Source organism: Antennarius striatus, chromosome 2 (genome assembly GCF_040054535.1).
Source record: "Antennarius striatus isolate MH-2024 chromosome 2, ASM4005453v1, whole genome shotgun sequence".
NCBI classification, from domain to species: Eukaryota; Metazoa; Chordata; class Actinopteri; order Lophiiformes; family Antennariidae; genus Antennarius; species Antennarius striatus.
Window position 1 is genome coordinate 19,679,571 of NC_090777.1, and position 21,686 is coordinate 19,701,256.

The 21,686-nt window shown below is 39.3% G+C and overlaps 2 protein-coding genes across 3 annotated transcripts; both read right to left on the bottom strand.

Moving 5' to 3' along the window:
* Nucleotides 1–258: 258 nt before the first annotated feature.
* On the bottom strand, nt 259–8,376 carry ppardb (peroxisome proliferator-activated receptor delta b). 2 transcript variants are annotated; one of them, XM_068307111.1, is made up of 8 exons: nt 7,470–8,376; nt 5,343–5,729; nt 5,082–5,233; nt 4,831–4,969; nt 4,369–4,571; nt 3,074–3,280; nt 2,747–2,990; nt 259–2,113 (listed from the first exon to the last, which is right to left on the bottom strand). In XM_068307111.1, exons 2-8 carry the CDS (start codon nt 5,668–5,670, stop codon nt 1,866–1,868), a joined length of 1,521 nt encoding a protein of 506 aa, XP_068163212.1. In that variant the 5' UTR covers nt 5,671–5,729; nt 7,470–8,376; the 3' UTR covers nt 259–1,865. The 2 variants fall into 2 exon arrangements, with proteins under 2 accessions (XP_068163212.1, XP_068163221.1); XM_068307120.1 differs by lacking the exon at nt 7,470–8,376 and adding an exon at nt 7,194–7,412.
* A 631-nt stretch (nt 8,377–9,007) lies between these two features.
* Nucleotides 9,008–20,715, bottom strand: LOC137589374 (differentially expressed in FDCP 6 homolog). The gene is made up of 11 exons (XM_068307100.1): nt 20,556–20,715; nt 18,929–19,069; nt 18,636–18,821; nt 16,984–17,211; nt 16,747–16,893; nt 15,523–15,631; nt 15,151–15,449; nt 14,910–15,076; nt 12,060–12,258; nt 10,144–10,234; nt 9,008–9,900 (listed from the first exon to the last, which is right to left on the bottom strand). The coding sequence occupies exons 1-11, from the start codon at nt 20,649–20,651 to the stop codon at nt 9,704–9,706; spliced, it is 1,860 nt and encodes a 619-aa protein (XP_068163201.1). The 5' UTR covers nt 20,652–20,715; the 3' UTR covers nt 9,008–9,703.
* Nucleotides 20,716–21,686: the final 971 nt, after the last annotated feature.

Below are 21,686 nucleotides of genomic sequence, written 5' to 3' on the forward strand. Positions count from 1 at the left end.
TTTTTTAAAATGAGTGATAGTAAGTTGTAACTTTAAAAAAAAAACTATAAAACTTCATCAGGTCAAATGTCACGTGACCTACGAATCAGGTCTGATGTGAGGTTTGTTGAAGCTTCATTCTATGGCTAGCTCGATATGGTCCAGACAAAAAAGGATTACAAACAGATGAACAAACATATTTATGAAATGCATATATTCCCAGTCATTTGTATGTTTTAGAAGGTTTAGGTTTTGGAAGTGAGACGCAACTAATCAAGGTAACAAGGGCTGCAGATATATTTTGTGGGATGACAAAAACAAAGTTGTGTGAAGTGTCAACATGTTTTTGTGAAAAAAACATGCCAATCCATAATTTACAAGCACAGAGGTAGTTTACATCCACTTTGTGGGGTACTATGTTTTACCCAGCCATACCCTTTACTATCTTGACATTTGCCAATAATATCAACTTTGCATAATGTACCAATAGCGGGAAATAAGGGTAAAATGTCATATATTAGACATTGGAATTATGTTATATTGTACACTGGAGGTAGATTGGAATGAAAACAGAATTAGAGCAAAAGAGGAGACCTCAACAGATGGACTATTTTCACCAAATCAAAATAAGAAATCAGTGGAAAAATAAGGGAAACACTTGAAGCATGTGAATACTGACTACTGTATACTACAGACTCTAACACTTTGTGCCTCCACTAACATGATTCTGATTGTAATCAGAAAGGGTAGAAAATTAGGACTCTGGTTGATTGAGTGAAAACAGGAAAAAAAACTTGATGCTGGAGGGCAATTTACAATCATCATCATTCATTTTCTCAATGACATAAAATCCGTACGCTGATTTAAAATTAATTCCACTTCGGCATAAAGTCCAACATCGTCATCAATGAAATGTTTGTGGGTATGCTTTACAGTGTTTTTGTACAACCTAGATTAAAGGAACAGGCTTGTAACACAAAAGATATACTTAATACATAAAACAAGATGATAATTTTCCCTTACAAATATGATCAGCAATGACAATTAATTAGTAACATAATTGCTAAGAAAAACCTTAAAATGGCAATTCATTATACATTTGTATGTCAAAATAAGGACAAAAACACATGCGGTCCCTTGTACTTCAATGGGCTTCGTGTTTATAGTGTGAAATTCAGAAATATAATCTGTGCAGCATAGTCTACTATTTTTCACTTGAGAAGATGGCTTTAAGACAAAACCTATATAATTTGGATCTCCATATTTATTGACAGATGGCAATGATATTGCAGACAGCTGCATTGACAGAACTAGACACTGCTGGAGCCAGCCCAGTTTGTGTTCTATACACCAAATGGCATAGTAGCATTCATTGATGATGATATACTGTAAACAAACAAAAAAAATTGTGCATCTTCAGCTTTATCAAAAGTCTGACAACAATCACTCCATTAAACACATTGGCATCATAAGAAACTCTTGCACAGACAACCTGAAGGCTCTCTTCTATTTAAATCATGCCATTGGTGTAAGAACATGAAACTTTCCCTTCACATGTGAGGAGAAGCTGTCTCAACACACTGCTCTGGGGTCAGTTTTGCTATCTGAACGTGATAGGAGCAGCCTCTGAGAGAAAACATATCATTCTCTCTGTTTAGTGATAGTTGTGGGAAAGTGGGACTTGCAGCAAATGATTCCAGATGCTCATCCGACACACTCACACACATACAGATATGCGCTGAGGGTAATGCTGACATTTAGAAGACTGATTGTGTTAGCCTCTTCCATACCTGTACATGGAACAGTGCTTGTACTGAATGCAGTGTACTATGAATGTAAATTCAGTCTGTAACAGTATTGCTGAAAGCGATCTGTGCTGGAGAATACTAATACATGTCTTTGTAGATCTCCTGAAGTAGTGGGTGGAGCGAGGTCTCCGACTCAGTCTTTTTGATCTTTTGGACAAGGTGGACGTTCTCGGTAACCAGCTGACGGAGGTCGGCCATCTTCTGCAGCAGCTTGGGGAAGAGGTAGACTGAGTCAGAGTGGTTTGCTTGTAGGTGGAGGTCGAGGGCCTGGAGGATGCTGTCCTGACTCTGTTCCACTTGCTTCACGTTTATAAGTCCAGGACGATCTGGCAAAACAAGGAAGCACCATAGGACACATCATGGTGAGTCAAAATGTACTGCAAACAAATACACTTCAACATCCCTACTGATTATCCAATTAGTTATTAATTACTTCTAAATGTTTGACATCTTATTTGCATGTTTTGACTTCAGTAATTTGATGTACAAAACAAATTAACTCTAACAAAGTAATTACTATAATAGATGTGACGATGACCTTGAAATAGATTATAATCGATTAACCAATAAGTGATGATTTAAAATTGTGCCCATTAAAGTGAATTTGTGTTTTTCATAGCAGTCAAACATATAACAGCAATCAGACAGTCCTTTGTACTGGGTGTACTGGAAATGCACAACAATTTAACAGTTTCTTGTGGGTACAACACACATTGAAAACACACTTTTTGTTAACAGTATATAAGCATCTCCAACCATCCTTCAACCAGACTCAATAATATTACGTGATTAATATTAAACTTTTGTAAATAAATTTGAAGACCTTTAATGTAATTAAAATCTGTTTTTTGTAAGAAACTCTTTTTAAGTTTCTTACAAAAAATGAGCAAGCATCTATTGAATAATAATGAGCACCAAACACCACTTCCATTGCTTCTGAGGCAACCTTTCAATCTCACCTCCACAGAGAATAATGGCTGCAACAAACAGGGCCAGGTCGCTGTCATCCAGCTCCAAAGCGTTAAACTTTACAGCAAACTCAAACTTTGGCTCCATAATTTCACTGAAGGGTTTTCTTAAACTCCGCAGGAACTCCCTGGTCACAAAACCTTTACCATTGGCCACCAAAAGTCCATCTTTATTCATGAGGGAAGGCAGCATGGCAAAAATGGCTTCATGCACGCCATACTTGAGTAAAGTCACCTGTGGAAAGCACACAGACAATTTTTAGTCCCTAAACGACACTGTTTCATAGAACCACACAGTTAGAGTAGACACTGACTCACCTGGTCATTAAGGAAGAGGTCCACAAACCCTGGAATGCACTTGGCAAACTCAGTGAGCTCTCGCACAGTCTCTACTGTCGTGCACTGGCAGCGGTAGAAAACATGAACCCCAATCTCCTTAGTCAGGGGTGCACCTGGAACTAACTGGCTCCACACCAAACCACTTTCTGCCTTCCAAAGTGTGTCCACGTCGTAGATCACAAAAGGCTACAAGAATAAGAATGACTTAGTCAATTTGACGCAAATAATTAATGAACTCAAAGACATCCAAATTAATGTTATTTGTCTGGTATTTTTGAAGAATAAATTTAAGAACACAATGGAAACATGGAATGCATTACATATCATTTTCTTGCATATTTTCAAACTGAAGTTTAAAACAAGACAAGCTGGACCAGAGATGATGTCTTCTGAACTCATACACATGTACTGCATATTCACCAAAACAGAATTTTGATGATTTTTTCACAAGTCACTCATATTCCAAACATTCTGACAATTTACTGACAGTGAACTTTACTGTAGTGAATTTCACATTGCAATATACAAATATACAGTACTACGTATTTTTTAGCAGCTTCCAGCATAAATTACAATACAGGCGTAGATTCTTGTTCTGACAATTCAAGCAGACTAAGTGAAATAAATGCATCATTTATTTACTATAATCACATGTTTTGTTTTCATCAATTGCCGCTTCCTTAATGAATACAAAATATATCCTAGTCAGCACTTTGAAGCATGAATGTATGAAGCCATAAAGTGCATGAATTCTGGGGGCATTCTCTGGGGAGTCTTAAAGACGATTTCAGAAAGTACCAATTTTTGTGTCAGTTATATGTATTTGAATATCTGGACATTTGTAGTGAGCACACTATGCTAGCAGATAAAAACAAACTCAGTATAAATTATATGAACACAGAGTATTACCACCACAAGTAGTTAAGGGCAGTGATATTACAATTCATAAAGGACTGGTATATTTAGAAACTGTTATGCTCATCGCCATATTTGTTGTTGTCAGAACTTGACACTTCACAGAACTCTTTATAAATGCCAAGATAAAAAACACACAGAAGTGAGGTTGTTCTGGGAGACATGAAGTGTAGCATAATCAGGTTCATGTCACTGGTCCAGCTTGTAATGCTTCATCTTTGTTATAAAAAATCTTTAGTTAGACTAACAACAGTCAACAATATACCAAGACACATTAATTTCCAACATGTTTCTGGCCTAATAACAGCTGAGTATCACAAGCACCGTCAAGGTCATGAGTCACTCTAAAAGAAACATACCGAGGTGCTGCTGGTTTTGCCTGTCAGGATGCTGCGGGCCCTTTTCTTTGTCATACAAAGATTCTTTAAGTAGGCTGTGTTGACTTGTTTAGCCAAGGTCTTTAAGTCTGAACCACCTGGTTTGCTGACATTCAGTTCCTCTGCAAGCAGACCCGCAACCAGCTTCTTTCTCTCCGCCTCAGGCATACGTCCATATCGGATTGCTAAGCAAAATAAAGACACATACATGCAAGAGGATATTCCACAATAAATCACATTATCAGCAACACCGTTGGGTCTTGATACTCGGCTTTACGCTGGAAATAAGATACAAGTAAAACAGCCATTTTCATAAATCTGTAAAGCACATTACATAATAAACTATTTCAATACAATCTTGGATTTGAAAAAATAATCATCTTAATCGAATTGATAATATGACCTAATCTCTAAGTTTATCCACTGATATTTTATCCCTCTTACCATCATGGGACATTCCCAAAGACAGGCACTTCTGGAAGCGACAATATTGGCACTTATTACGATTCTTCTTCTGAATCTTGCAGGAGCGCTCACAGCGATCGTATTCTAGTTTCATCCGCACAGTTCGTCGAAAAAAGCCCTGAGGCGGAAGCAATTGTCACATCTCAGCAACTAATGTTCAACAACACAGACCAGCTAGAACTACATGGTCAAGTGAATTTTTTTCAGCTGTGATACACAGACTGGTTTACCTTGCAACCCTCACACGCATGCACGCCATAGTGAAAACCAGAGGCCTTGTCCCCACAGACTTTACACTCCACGCTGATGCCAGTTCCTGTGCTGTCTTCTCGGCCTAGACGCAGCTGCTCCGACAGCGAGGGAGAGGAGGTATGTGACAGGTCTGTGTGAAAGACCCGACAAAAAACAAAACCAAAAAATAAACATTAACATTGAGTGTTGTCTGAGTATATCATGTTTCACTTATTTTTAAAGTTAATAAAATATGTTACCTGTGTAACTTGACGCTGCACTGTTGTTTTGCTTGCTGATCTGCTCGAGATCGTGACTCTGTTTCTCATTTTTCGTCTGGTCCCCTTTCTGGACTGTAGACACGGGATCCATCTCCTTCTCCTCCTCATCATCATCACTTTCCCTCGCCTTCACCTCCTGTAAGTCTGTCAGCTCTGACACACTTGTGCCTCCACAGCTGTCTGACCCTCCAGACTCCCCTTCAGGTGGCATCCATGTGACATCAGCTGAGTCCTGAGGGGACTTGGGCTTGCAGTAGCCGTTGACCTTATCGTGCTGATCTGTTGCAGTTTCCTGAAACCATTCCATGGTTTCTGTTGAAGATGACTCAGTGGCTCTCCTCCTGTCACGTTGCCATCATAGTCCAACTATTTAAAAATGAAATACTTTGTATTAAATGAGAAATGATTAACAAGTGGATTACAGAAATAGCAAGAACAACATCAGATAACTAGTAACTGACTTCAGATGTCATCTACCTTAAAATTAGATACAGATTAAGTGGTGGACAATCCAACAATCCAAGTGTGTTTGAGGAGCCAGTAAATGTCATTGATAGTAATAGGCTTATGACATGATACGTACACACACTGTGTAGGTATGCATGGATTACTTGCCAGGGAAGTGGAACAGTCATGCAGGGCCCCAAGACAATTAACAGCTCTGATTTTCAGTGTTATTTTACTCAGATTTGAAACCCCTTACTTAAGTGTTACAAGGAGTGGGTGTACAGACAAGTCCTCTATCATGGTGTAGACACTTAGATATCCTGATATAAATACATTATATCATGGATTTTTGTGGAAATTTGAGAAAGCATTTAAACCAGCATGAAATCCTCAGAATCCCCTGCCATTGGACCACTGCACTGAGGAAAGTTGGAATTTTTCTCTAGAGACCTTCATCTGAGAAAAACCCCACTCACAAAAGGACTGTAAGTTTGACTGGTAACCATGGAAACAAAAAAAAACATCAAGAATGAAGAAGTTTCCTAAATTGTCATGTATGCAATTGTTGTGCGCAAAAGGTTTTGTGAAAAAGTATTAAACAATTTTTTTGTCATTACACAGACGTCAAATGTGGTGGACTGAACACATTCCTGCACCCCCCTCATTGTTCATAGCAGGCCATAACAACCACCACTACAGAATGTTAATTAATGAAGACACTTCGTGACAGGATTTCAAAAATGTCATGCAAACTGTAAACAGTCAAGACATTTACAGCATTTACCCTGGCAATGGGGTATTGTCAACGCTTCAGACGGTTCACCGTGATCTCGAAGAGCAGATTTTGTCTTCACTGAAGCTGGGAGCCATCTGTATTATTGTTTACCTCAGTTACATGGTAGGGTGCACAGTGTACTTGGTGGTTGCTTTGAAGGGACAGAATGCATGCACTATGTACACACTAAGCGGTGTTGTTCAGTGATTGGGGCGATAGGGGAGAGGTCTTTGGGAGTGGGGGTTGCATATTTGCCCCGCGGCCCCCTAGTGGATTAATCCATCCATGTATGTGGCTAGCAGTGCCCTCACCAACAACATCCTACACACTAAATCTACCTTAATTAATGTTTTTAGAATGAATACTGAGATTACGTAATAAATCCTGGTCTAATCTCGCTTTTTCATAAGGTTGGAGAGGAAAAACGACACATGAGAGGAACTGGGACTGTTCAGACTTGTCCTCTAGTAGCCGACCTGTCACACTGGTTCTAGGAAATATCTGGTAACATTTACGTGAATCGTCTGAGTCACTGATGTTTCTGTAAATGTACACAACATTTAGCAACACTGCGGTGAAGTTGAGCACAACACAACCTTTATACCCACACTGAAAATATCCGTTCAGGACACGAGTTTCATGTCGGGTCGGTCGTCGTCGAGTGTGCGGCTAGCTGTTAGCCGGTTAGCTCCTGGAGCTGGATCATCACTACTAGCTGTTAGCCGGTTAGCTCCTGGAGCTGGATCATCACTACTAGCTGTTAGCCGGTTAGCTCCCGGAGCTGGATCATCACTACTAGCTGTTAGCCGGTTAGCGTGGCTGACCCACATTCCCGTCCCAGCCTTTGATAAATGACGTTAGCTGGATTTGACAAGTTAGCTTACCTCTCCCAAATGGCGCTGCTGGTTGACGATATTCTCAAGCGTCGACTAATTTGCCAACTGGCTGAAATAAACAAGCAGCAAACACAGAGAGGAGTCCCATCCAGGATCGATCGCTTGTTGACAAGTAGTTTCAAGTGAACAGTGGTAGTTAGCTAGCGGCGGGCGCTAGCGTCAGACGGCGAACACAAACTTCGAACCGTCCGGAGCTTTTGTGGAAGAACTGCGCTGACAATATTGCTGAGGCCACGAAACCTTGGGGAAAAAGTTTGGACTCGTTTGTCCGCCTCCCTACCGCACACTAAGGCAAACAGTTTACTAAGTAATCCTTCGCCGACTCTGTCCTGGCTTTGCTTTGCTTTGCTTTGCCTAGCTTCACCCCCTCCTCCATTGTCACATGCCAGTACCCCCCACCCGGACGCACAGCACAACACTCGATCGGTTCCCGCAACCCGCTTTGCGAGGATTCAAGGTCTGTCCAGTCGTGTCATTTCGGTGTAAATAAAAAAACAAAAAACATAGTTGGATTTCAAGTTTTCTTTTTTTAATCATAATAAAACACGATTGTCAACTCAGTGGAGATTATTGTAACTGCTCACTGCTTTGACCCTGAAGCCCCCGGTTCTCTTTGCAATATATAACATTTAATTTAACTTTGCTTCATAGTTGGAAATAATCAACATCAGCAGACAAATGTTGACCCTGAAGGAAAGCTAAGGCTTGATACAGAATTTGGTTTTATTTTTGGACGTCAACATTTCTCTGAACCAAGTATTGTTGAGTCTGCAGTTATGTGTTCAACAGGGCAAGAGACACGGTGTTACCTGGAAGGACCTGAACTGAACACAGCGGTGCAAAAATCCAATCAATCCCGTGGACCTTGAACACATAACCTCTGACCCCTGTATATATACAGGGGTCAGAGTATTGTGTGTGTGTGTGTGTGTGTGTTTATATCATTTTATTTTATATATATAAACTGCACATGAATTGTATATACACAGTGTTTAAATTTTATGTGTGTGTATATTCATACATATATACATAATTATATTGTATATATATTTATGCACACATACACATGTGTATATTATGTTGTTGTTTTAAGTTGTGCAGTTCTCTTCTACTTCTGTTGTACGTTTCATGGCTTTGCTATCAAGAGATTGCTTAATAAATAAATATTAAATGTTTTGGATTTTGAAATCTCCAAAAGTCAATAGAAAGTCAGTATAACTGCCTCACTACTATGAAAGATATATATGGCCATATACATGTGCATTTTGTGATTAATTGATGTTTTTTTTAACATCTGTGCAATATGAATTGTGAAGGAGAAAGAAGAATTGACCAAAAATGAGAAGAATGATGTATCATTTTTGCTGTTTGTCATATCTTCAGAGAGTTTCTTTCACAACAGTTTTCAAATCAGACACTGATGACACATCTTGAATTTCAATGAATGACGTAGTTATATGGAGACAAAAAAGGATATACAACCTGCAAATTCAGCAGATGGACTTCAACTCATTTTCTTCTGTGTTCCATGTAATTAAAATGCAGGTTCTTTGTATAGTTTTATACAAATGTATTTATTTCAACAGTGAGCAGTGTCAAATGTAAGTTGACATTTTATTGAAAGTAAAAATTACAATTTCTTTGCATATAACCTGCCATAACTTAATATAAAAAAAAATGTTGGCAGTAATCAGGCATCAAATGACTTTTTCAGTTACACTTGCGTTAACACTAAAGTTAAACAGTAAGTTAAATTAGCGTGTCTCTCTTTCCTGTTCAACAGGAGGCCAGGTCTTACAATGAAACTGCTGTAAATATAAATGCTAAAGTAATACTGAACTTTTTACATGAAAGTTAAGCCCCTCCATCAAAAAAATGTAATATGTCTATATTACAAAACTAAACAAACCAACATCTTTGTCTTAGTTGTAAATTACACATGTGTACTTTCAGGATCGCAGTTCGTTTTCTTTAAATTGAGGTAATGTCTGTCCAGAATGGGCCACATTTAGGTTATAGTCAAAGCATTAATTCAGCACTGAACTCTGTGAAATACAACTTGTTTAAACTGTTCTAAAATGCTGCTGTCTGTGAAACAACGTCAGCAAATTCCAAATTTATTAGAATTGTTAGGAATGGAAATCCACAGTTTTCATATTACTGATACATGATTAGACAGTCATCTGTTGCAGAGATCTATGCAGCTACTGTGATTCGTGTTTTTATGGGACGTCCATGTCTCCATTAGAAGCATGGGAATGCCGTTTCTCTGATTCACAACCGGCTCTTTGTTGAACATTTTCTTTGCTCGCCTCATTCCGATCCTCTGATCCTGATCTCCTTCTGAGACGCAGCCCTGGATCTCTCTGTGAGGGGAGCTGGAAGCTTAAGAAAGAGTTTCCTAATGATGGTCTCTTCTCTAAAAACAAGGGCAGCACAAGCAAAATTTTAAAGCAGTCAGACATCTGTAAGACGAAGGTTTGGAGATAACCAACTGATACTTTGCTAACAGAGCAAAAAACTCATGACAGTGTGATAGACACTGAAACCACCATTAATTTTATCATCTACATCTGTTTTTTTGGCAGAATGACTGATGTACAAATTTAATATAAATTTAGCAACACCATGAAGCTTCTTATAGGGCTGATGGGAAACTTACCACCAGGTGCAATTGGCCGCATCAGCCTGTTCATCTGGACGTTCCAGTGTTTGACGTTGGTACTGGCTTGGCGAAGTTTCCTCTGTGCAGCCTGCCAGAAACAGAGTAGCTTGTTAAAACACCTGAAACTGATAGCATTACCATTGGCTGAAAGTACGTATGGTATATCTGGGATAAAAACAATTCCACACCAAAAGTTTGAAAGTACTGTTGCACTGTAGAAACACATTTAAAAAAAATCTGCAGACCACTGATCAGCCAGTTTGGCTCCGAGCGATGATTCATCTCTAAATTGCGTTTTTTATCTTCTTCTCCTTCTTGATATAAAGTTTCATGCTGCTTGCAGCATTTTCTCCTTAAGGTTGTCTCCTTATTGTAAAACAAAAAACAACAACAACTACATGGCCAAAAGATTGAATACAAGAAGAAATAGAAAAGATAGAACACAAAACAACAAATCCTCCTTTGTATAATTTTTTGTTTTGAGGGTAGCTTATAATGGATACTGAGCTGAGTAAATTAAAGTTAACATAATTGTACATTCATATTTAACTGAATAATGACAGTTGTTTAGGCGAGGCGCCGTCCCCCCTCACAAGCTGCGCTCAGTTAGGCAGACTATAAATGGGCTGCCAGCCACTCTGCCTCCCCTGCCTGCTTACAGGCCCCCTTGTGTGTGGTTGTGTGAATTAGAGGGGACTGTACACACTAATATGCATGCGTGTGATTGACTAACAAAAAACTAGAGTGTGCGTTCTTAATTTCCCTTCAGGGATTATAACAGTGTATAAAATTAAATTTAAAAAAATAAAATCAATTATAGCGAAATAAAATGGCAAATATACTAAAAATGAAAAAACAACAACACGTTCTTGCTGTTCTGTAATGTGTGTAAATAATGTGGTGCACTTGTGCAGCTGTGTGATTGTACTGGAAATACACAAAGACACTAGTGTCCCTCCTGGAAAATAGCCCGTCTTATACATGATAGAGGTGATGCAACATCTAGTAGTGTGTTAGTGTATGTCTGTATTTCATTTCTCTAGCTGTGGTGTCATAAATGATGGTCATTTCAAACGGTTTTGTTTTATGTGACGTAGTTGTGTGACATCTATAAAAGGTGTGGCCACAGGGTTCTTCTGTACCAGTGACAATAAAAGGAGTGGGGCTGACGCACCAAGAAGGAGCTGCCCGCCACTCTACATCCCCTGCATGCTTACAGGTCCCCCTGTGTATGTTTGGTGTATATACAGGGGCCTGTACACATATACAACAACATATACCAGTATATACTTTTTTTTTTTTCATATATATATACTGGTTTGATCCCCGAAGGGAAATTAAGAACGCACACTCTAGCTACTGATTACAAACGCATGCATACATATACGTATATTTGTGAGTACAGGCCCCTGTATCACACACACACACAGGGGCCTGTAGGCATGCAGGGGCGGTAGAGTGGCAGGCAGCTCCTTCTTGGTGCGCCTCAAATGAGCAATTTGTAAAGGGGACGGCACCTTGCTCAAGGGTGCCTCGGCAGTGCTCCGGAGATGAGCTGACACCTCCCACTGTTAGCTCACCTCCGTGTATTTTGGGGGGGGGGGGGCGGGAGCGGGAATCGAACTGCCGATTTTAAATCATAGGACGACCTGCTCTACCGCCCGCTTTACCACTGAGCCACTGCCGCCCCTAAGTATATACAGTATATACGCATGCGTTTGACTAACAAAAATACTAGAGTTTGCTGTCTTAATTTCCCTTCGGGGATCATAGGAACCGTTGCAGATAGAAAGATGAAACAAAAAGCACATTACTCAGGTGGAAAAGGGGATAAAAATGAGATGATGACCTTGACCTTGAGAAAATTAGGTCAAGGTCAGTAACTTAGACTGAATAACTTTAATCTTTCTTACCACTACATCCTGGTCAACCCGGTGCCGGTTGGCTCGGACCTCTTCAAGTTGCCTCTGTGCTTCATCCAGGGCGCGAGACTTGGCCTCCATTTCCTGTTTCAGCTCCTGCTTCTCCCTCTGTGTCTTCTGGATATATTCCTCTTGTTCCTCTTGCAGAATCATCAAGGCCTTCATTTTCTCCTCTTCTTCAGCCAGTAAGCTGAAAAAAGAGATAAAGCTCAACAAATGAATAATGTATATGTATATGCAGTTTAAAAAAAAGTTCAATCGATCCAATAATTATTTTTTATTTGTATGCCCCAAATTCAGAAATTACAATTTGTTTCTGAGGGCTTTAGAGTCTGTGCAGTGTAACACTCTACCCTTACACCCTCGAACCATGAGATAAAACTCGAACCCTAACCCCACCCCCCCCAAAAAAAAACCCATGCAAAAAGCTAAAACCTCTCTGTAAGATGGATAAATGTGATGGTGTTACAAACATAGTACAACAATTGTGACAGGCATAAATGATGATTACATCCCGCAAAGCGGTGATGTATTTTAATTGTCAGTGTTTGTGTGTTCGACCATCCGTCCGTTCGTCCACCGAATACTGTATCTTCACAACCGTTACAGGTAGATAGATAGAAAGATGAAACAAAAAGCAAATTACTCAGGTGGAAAAGGGGATAAAAATGAGATGATGACCTTGACCAAATTTAAACTTTTGTACGCTCAGGAACCGGATAAGATAGAAAGACGAGGGAGAAGGCCAGTGTGAGTAATACCACAGATCAAAGCACTAGATATTTTCAATCCTGAGATATTTTTGCACTTATCTCAGGAAACAGATAAGATAGAAAGCCAAAACAATAGGCGTTATATTCAGGGAGGTAAGGGGATGAAAATTAGATCACAACCTTGACCTTGAAAAACTAGGTCAAGGTCACGTTGTCACTCCTATACCTTTTTAGGTAAACAGCTCTGATACCTCATGACAAATAGAATGCACCAGTTACATGTGGAATCATGGGTGTTTTATTAAATGACCCTGACCTATGAAAGTAGGTCAGGGTAAAATTTTGAATTCAGGGATGTTGCAGTCCCTGACTGCCTTGTTGTTAATGTGAGTCTGGGAGCAGAATAAAAAAGGTACATGCACAAAGGAATCTGATATACACAGTTAAAAAATGTTTCTTCTACCATAACATTAACTGCTTAAGGAGAGCAAACATTTCTAGTGTTTCAGACAATTCAGTGTGACAACCTACTGAGGATGATTGCAGATTAATGTAAAAAATTAATCAGAACTGCCTTATTGAAGATATAGAGAGCACAGAAGCAGTGCCACAACAGACCTGAGCAATGTCAGTATTGAACAACTTCCTCTCCTGGCGGCTGAACTTCCTCAGGAAGATAACGCAGCATGACCTCCGTTCAACAGTTGACTTTATTTGCTGTCTGCAAAACAGAGCCCCTCCCTACTTACAGCTCATAGACTAATGTCTGTCGGATCTTAACCATGAATGTAATTTATCCATACACATCAGTCCTTATAGAATGCCTTGGAAAATAAATCCTTGGAAATCAGTAAATAATTTTCCGTTTTAATGATGTGAAAATACAGGGGATTGCCGCATGTCAACGAATGAAAGAGCTTTGTTTGGTCTTGATCAGGGGTCCCCAATTAGAGAACAGTGAGTCAAATCTGAACGGTGAGAGGCTTACACCACAAAGTCTTTTGATGTAAAGAAAATAACATACACTATTTGTAACGTTCATAAACAAGGGATTTCAAACACACATGTGGCCAGGTGCCACCTGAGTCTGACAGTGTCCTACTGTTGCTTGGCTGCTGCCATAGGCTGCTATGTAAGTTCATGTTCAATAAAGTAATGCACAGGGGAACACAACGATCATGAAAAACGAAAATTTCACATTGACAAAAAAGTTTTTGATATTCTTCCTACATCAGACTCTATGAGGCCTTTGTGTCTCATGCATCTGAGGTCCGAGGGACATGCAGAGAATAAATGAGGTGAGTTTTGGCACCATGCAAGTATCCTAAGGCCAGACAGTTTGCTCAGCTTTGGGAGGATGACTGGAAAATTGTATGGTCTTCCTAGTTGACATGACATCACACCTAAAGGACCTCAACTTACAAGACAGAAACACGTCTGTGTGAGATTTGGAAGCAGCTGTCTGTCCAGTCTCTCAAAAGGAAGCTGGACATTTCCAAACTACACATATCCAAGGGAGTTCCACACAATTTCCACCAATGAAACAGAAATACAATGAGAGAAATGTTTCTGCTCATGATGAAACTGACAGCTTAAGTTTGAGGTTGAAGGTGCTTATTTTCATTTCTTACTGGTCAGAAATGGTACCATATTATCACACGAAAAGACACAAATCCATAAGTGTGCAAATGCAAGATCTGTGTAGTTGGAACTTATTAATCTGCAAGCAACTGTGGTATTGAAGGAGCAGTGGATGATAAAAAAAAGGTTTGCGCTGCCATTATAATTAAGTTCAGCCTAGAAGAGCATTTTAAACAGTTATCTTCTGAGCAGGTTATATTTCATGGACTCAGAGTTATTCACTGTATTTATAATGCAAATTTAGACATTTTTAGATGACTTTGTGATGATGATGGTCGACTTACATACAGATGACCTGTGATTGATTCTCGCAATTGTGGTTTTTCTCTTTTTAAGCCTTACTCAAAAAGTTATTGTATATATTTGTTAATTTTTTTGCTTGATGTTTGCTGGACAGGTCCTACGGGTGAGAGTCCAACAAGTCTAATATTTATGATAATTGTGCTGATTTTTATCTTTATGATGTTAGCAACATATTGTACTGTACCCTGTTTGAGCTAAGCGGAAGGCCTCCTCATCCATTCTAGCTTTGATCTCCTGCTGCAGTGCTTCCTCCAAACGTTTCTGCATCTCTTCCAGTTCCTGAATCCTCTTCTTCTGCCTCTGTGCTTCCTCCTCCTTCAGAGCCATCTCAGCCTGCATACTGACCCGAGCCTTTGAATGCACAACAAGAAATGAACACTCACATCATAATCATCATCTTTCTCCTTCTTTGCCTCTACACTCACCTCCTCAGCCTCCCTCAACTGGACCTCCAGTGTCCGTTGAAGCTGCTCATACTGTTGGCGTCTCTTCTCCTCATCTTGCTCCAGGAGAGCTTGAGCCTGCTTTTGCGCCTCCTTCAGAAGTTCCAACTCTGCCAACTTACGCTCCCGCTCCTCCTGCAGGGCCCGGAGCCTCTGCAACTCCTCCTCTTTGGCCTGCTGTCTCTTCTCCCGCTGCTCACGCTGTTCCCGCCGCTTCAGTTTCAAGTCTTTGTGGAGAGAACTTTTCCCCTCTACGTGCAACCTAATGGCTGTTTGAATAGCTGTGAAGGAAATCATGTTCAATGTGTTGATATGAAGGTGACGCTATCATGATCAATTGATGTCTCCACAGACCTGTAGTCCACTCCTGTCTCTGTTTGGTGTCTGAGGCACTCATCTCGTAAGTCTTGGAGAGAGTTTTCAGGCAAAACATGCATCTCTTCCCATCCCGATCTGGCAGGACCTGAAAAAATGTATGTTATCAGTAGAAACCTGTGATTATGCATTGTTTATGTTTTAAACTCTGCTGTGACAGTTTCTCAAGTTTACAGCAAAAACTGAGAGAAAACAATTATACTTTAAATTCATTTTGAACGAACAATTAATAATTGAGTATCTGCTTCCTATATTAAACAATGATTTTTAGAGGCATTGCTTCTTTTGCTTTGGAGTAACACAAGATACAGTATGCACTGCACTATCAGAAAAAAATCAGAACTTGGTCAAACAATTCTGTCTTCACTGGTGTGACATTGATTGGGTAATAATTGACAGCAAAAGCCACCAAAACAGCCTGGATAACAACAGCACTACTGGTGTAGACTTAATATTACCAAATGGGTTTTCATTACAGGAAGACTGGCTGATTATACTCAAGTTTAATTTCCTCAAGCTCTTAAGACATTTGTGAGGAAATCCTAAATCTATTTGTGAAACAGAACAACATATTCACCACCCAGTGACTTTGCTTTATACAGTATATGAAGCATATATTGGATTATGACACCTATGAGACGGACGGAAACTCATTGGGGGTGAGGGGACTCTGTGGAAGGTTATGTATTTTTCCTCCTTGCTGAAGGGAATGTGGTTTCAATTCTTTAGGGCAGGGGGGAGGGTCTTCAGTGATTAGTGCCCGGTCATTTGTCATGATTTGACAGCAGCACAGACTGCTTTAGAGTTAACACCTTAATAGATAGTAACACAGTATTATGAAAAGAATGTGTCACAAAATGTGATGTTATGTAAAGAGAATTTGTAACTTATAGTCAGGAAGTCTTAAATATATGAAACTACTGCTTATGTTTTTACTGAGGGACATAACCTTTAACATTTTCCACTAATTCACAGCTAAAGTCAAAGATGAGTCCTTTTCAACTTCATCTTGTGACACCTGGGGGAGTCCCCACCCCCAGGTTTGGAAAATATTACTGTGACTCAAAACGCACTGATAAACAGTGAAGTCAGTGAGCAGCACATATTTACTAGAAGAGCTGAAAAAGATGACATTATAAAATTTTGCAGTTCTGTAACCCTTTTAATTGGGTTCTGTTTTAATGATCATCTCTAGCTGCTTACCTCCACACAGCAGTTCCCATCGAGAACTATGTTACCCTGACACTCCCTGCGATCCTCCCCTGTGAAGTAGGACAGGTTGCTCGGCCTTAAGGTGAACCAGCGTTCCTTCCAGTTCCTCCTCAACTGACCTTTCTTCCACAGATAACCCTGCATGCACCCCCACCAACACACAAAACAGTCAGAGATTCAGTGCAGAACCAGCGACCCCAACACACACTTGGCAGACGACTCACATACCTCTTTCAGCACATCACCGACTATCTCCCTGTACACTTCCTCTATGGCCATGCTGATTACACTCTTTTCAATTCCTTTGGTTATCTTTCCCAAGTTCATCATCTCCAGAAACACCCAAACAGTGATGCCGGTCTGCTGCACTGAGTCTTGGGAGAAGTAGTCCTCCAGTTCTACGCTGTTGAACTCAATACTCATAGCCATACATATCTTCTTGAGGAGGTACTCCACCTGAAGAGAACAAAAGACCAAAGCTCTCAAGGGAAGATGTGATTCATTAAATTTATAATTATTTCTTCCTTGTATTAAATTTGCATGACCAATTAATCCTTGATGTACTGTTGTATAATTTATAGACTGTTTTTATCTTCTAAAGGTTTTTTTTACTTTATTTGTTCATTCCATTAAGCGATGCAAAATACCAAAGAAAGGGTCAAAATCGATAATGATGTCTTTCATACTAACACATTTTATTTACTGTACAGTATATGAATTAAGCATAAATTTGGATATTTGTGACCCTTTTTTAATTATTACAGAAAGTTCTCTGTTCAGAGGTTAGTATATGAAGTCTGTATGAAAATAAATAAAGTCTGTATCAAAATAAAAATGAGTCTTAATCTCAGTACGATAGATACTACTCTGACTATGACATGAAGGTCTCACTTGGCAGCAGCTGCAAAAAAAAATGACAGGAAACCAAAATGAGAGTTTGCAGCTTAGAAACAAGGCCACATTGCTGTGTGAAAGGAGCACCATGTTCCAAAATGGCAAGAAACAAGGGTTTAGTGTTAGTGTTGTTTTCAAAGATCCATTAACAAATTTAGTTACTGACAACGGGCCAGCAATTGTGCTAAACAACAGAGCACAATAAACTTAAATGTCCATTGAGCTAAATTTAGAATTGTGTATCATCCCACACAATCACGATCAAACAAATGATTTCAAGATGTAAAAAGAGCTGTGTTATCCCCCTTTTCTTGACAAAAGATTTTTAAAAAATCAAACAACAAGAATATAACAGGCCATAGACGGTCAAACTGGTGGGTGACATATTGTGAGTTGGGAAAGGCTTAGATACAATTTATTATTTTATCACTGGACCTGACTGGAACTACCTTGATATGTAAAAGCTTGTTTTTTTTCACAGAAAAGCAACTCAAACGTGTGCATTAAATGTCAGTTAGGAACTTAAGTTGAACTAAATTTTGAATAAAACTGGAAAAAGAAGAGTGACCTAATGATGGCTGAGGAAGGGTCCGTGACTGTACGGACCCCCGTTCCCAACAAAAGCTGCCAAGTAAAACCGTTGACTGCTGCTTTCCTATCTGTCACTGTACTGCAAGAGTTTCATTGTTCCTGTGGTTAAACAGCAACACGTTCCACTACTGCTATAAATGTATGCATCATGTCTGTCCTTGATACCTGACTTGAATAATAATTTATTAAATTTTTGATTATGCTTTGTTGTATTTATGTTATTTTTAAAGATTTTAACATCTGAAATCATCACCTTTGTTACTGCTGTCTGTCTTGTGAGGCAGGTTATCGAACAGAAAAAAAATATTTGGTGCATCTAAAGTATCTGCATTGACATGGAAGTTGGAGTCAAAGTGTAGAAATTCTTTTAAGTCTGAATTAATTCTTGAACTTACCTCATCGGAGACCATAACCAAAGGGTATTTGTCCTCAGAGAGAAAATTAAAAAGGCACCAAAGCCGAAAAGCATCCTTCTCTGGCAGAACAGTGCAGCTGCTTTTGTCTGTCTGGTAGTTTTTCTTTGCTGTAAGAGTCCAACAGAGCTCATCTACGTTTTCCTTGATAAAAGAGCCTTCAACGACCTACAACAACAAAAGACAAAGACCCAAAAAGCATAAAAGAGCATCCAAATTTACGAAGCATTACAATTTGACCAAATTGAAAGAGCATACAAATGTGTGTTTATGACCTTATCCAGGATGTATTTGTTGAGGTAAGGCATATAGCCCTGACTAGAAACTGGACCGTCATCATCATCCCTGAAGTGTTCCTCCAAAGCGACTGGGTCATGGGGGATACATAAGACTGTGCATAGGTTGTGAGACAAAACCTAAAAATTCAAATACAAAACAGACACACTGTATATTAGAGGAAACTGTTCAACCCAACTAATGAGATAAATTACATAAGCTTCAGTGGATTTAATGTTGGAGCTACATCAGTGCCAAAACCTTGACTTTACACACAGTGAAAAGGTGAGTTTTTACTACTCTATCAGAAAACATGCCAGCAGATTCAAAGACAGTAAAAAAATATTTTATTTTTGATCTTTAGGGAACAGAAACTTTGCAAGTCTGTTACATCATATTTTGAAAATACTTTTTGTTGGACATGCATGAGTGCAAAAAATATAGAAAGGAGTGGGTAGAAGGGAGCAAGAAAATATAAAACATCAACGCAACTTAAGTGTGATTTACAAATGACTGACAAAATTAAAATAAAAACAGTACATAAACCATTGAAATATATGGGCCTGAACTTAGATCGGACTGATCAATAAAAATGTTAATATTTTTTGCTACTAGTAATACGGGTCATCTGTACTTTGCCACGATGAATTTGTTTCACTGACAGCCTGAAATGTTTCCAGTTACCTGCATCTTATCAGACAACCAGTCTCTATATATTAAGCCATAACCACATCCTGTCTCTTTGCTCTGGTGTACAACAACATCTGACATTCTAGGGTTATGGCATGTTTCTGAGCATGTCTGAAGAACATGGTGCCTGTACACAGGCTGCATGTGTGAGGGGGATTAGCCTAGTCATGAGGCTGTGACGGCCAGCCAGCACATTGCAGGAGAGTGGAGTTGACTGGAAATGAAGTCCACACCGAAATCAAATGACATAATGATGAGATCAACAAAAATACAGAGGCTTCATTGAAGCGCAGTGGCAGAGACACCAACACGTTTCCTTTTTTTTTTTTTTGCTCTAACTGTTACAATGATCTTTTTACAAACACAGGCTCATGCAACAAAGATTATTCAACAGGCTGTTCTCTAGTTCGGGCCAGTGCCAGAGAACTCTTTGCACTACAAGTTGGTACGTGGAGGCCCGATGCAAGCACATCTTGGAGATGAGGACTCCTATTCATACACAGACTGAGAGCAAACTGTTACTCTTGTGCTCTTGCCAGACAAAGGTGCATATTGTGCCCGCTTTCAGCTGTGAAAGAATTTTATTTACAATAAAGGGAACATATTTGTTTCCTCTCAACAGCATGAGGTTTGAAATTAGTTTCACACAGGAAATATAGATAAGTAGTATAAAGTTGCAAACACCCTTATTTCCTGCAGCACAGAGCTGAGTATAACAAAGACTACATGTCAAATGCAGGTGTTTATTTACTATGCTGACCATTTTATGTCATCTTTCTCAGGTTGAATACATCTAACATAAGAGTAACTGAGTTATAAAAGAGGCAGAAAAAGGAAAGATTTAGATTCAACAATGTAATTTCCCTTTGTGGGATTAATAGAGTGTACTTCTTCTTCTTCAACTGAACTTCCCTAAAGTCGAAGTAGACCACTCACCTTCAGCTGAGACTTGGACACCTTTCCACTCTTTTCCAGATCCAGGGCTGTGAAACCATACCAGATGGACTTCAGCAGCTCAGACCGCAGGTCCATGTCTGCAGCAGAGTTACTTTCTGGTTTCCTCTTCTGTGTCTCTTCTTGTTTCCTCTGCTGTTGACACAGGGCCCCTGGGTGACAGGCTGACACCCACGTTGGGTTACTGCTGTCAGGCGAGCAAGAGGATTTTCCGGGCTCGTAGCAGTGACACCTGCAGGCCATCTACGGTCATTGACAAAAAGTGAAGGTCGCCTTTTCGAGTATGTTCTGAGCCTCTTGCATTTCAGTGATGGAACGAAAATAGAAGAGCAAATAGAATAAAATTACAGTAAAAGTAAAGACAAAATACTCCATTAATAGCTAAGTGCCTAGTATTATTTCACCCAGCTTCAAAGCGGTTATGTACAGTATTGTAATTGTCAGTGTTTGTGTGTACGTTCGTCTGTCCGTTCGTATGACCACCAAATATCAACCGTTTCAGGTAGAAAGATGAAACAAAAAGCACATTACTCGGGCGGCAGAGGGGATGAAAGTAAGACAATGACCTTGACCTTGAGAAAAATAGGTCATGGTCAAATTTCAACTTTTGTACACTAAGGAAGATAGAAAGACGAGGGAGAAGGCCAGTGTGAGTAAGATCATAGATCAAAGCTAGTGCTTTGATCAATGACAGTAGGTCAGAGCACTAGCTTTAGTCTTTGACATATGCAAGTAGGTCAGGATAAAAATTTTAATTCTGACCTACTGATCTAAAGTCTGTGACTGCCTTGTTTGTACTGGGAATGTCCAGTCTAAATTATCAATAACTCAATAACTCAAATTGCAATAAATGTATTACATTATAATATGTCATCATTATATAAAAAGTAATAACGAACTCAACTATTAAGTACTCAGACTAGTTTAATCATTTCAAGCTCTCAGCAAAAAAACCAAGACTAGATAGTCATCATTTTTAATATAGAGAAAGTATGTTATTTTTATTTTATTTATTCTTGTTTTATTTCTCAGCTATTTCTTGCTACATTACTGCTTTTATCTCTTTTTTACATGACATTGATTTATAACCTTATCCACTGTGTAATATAATAT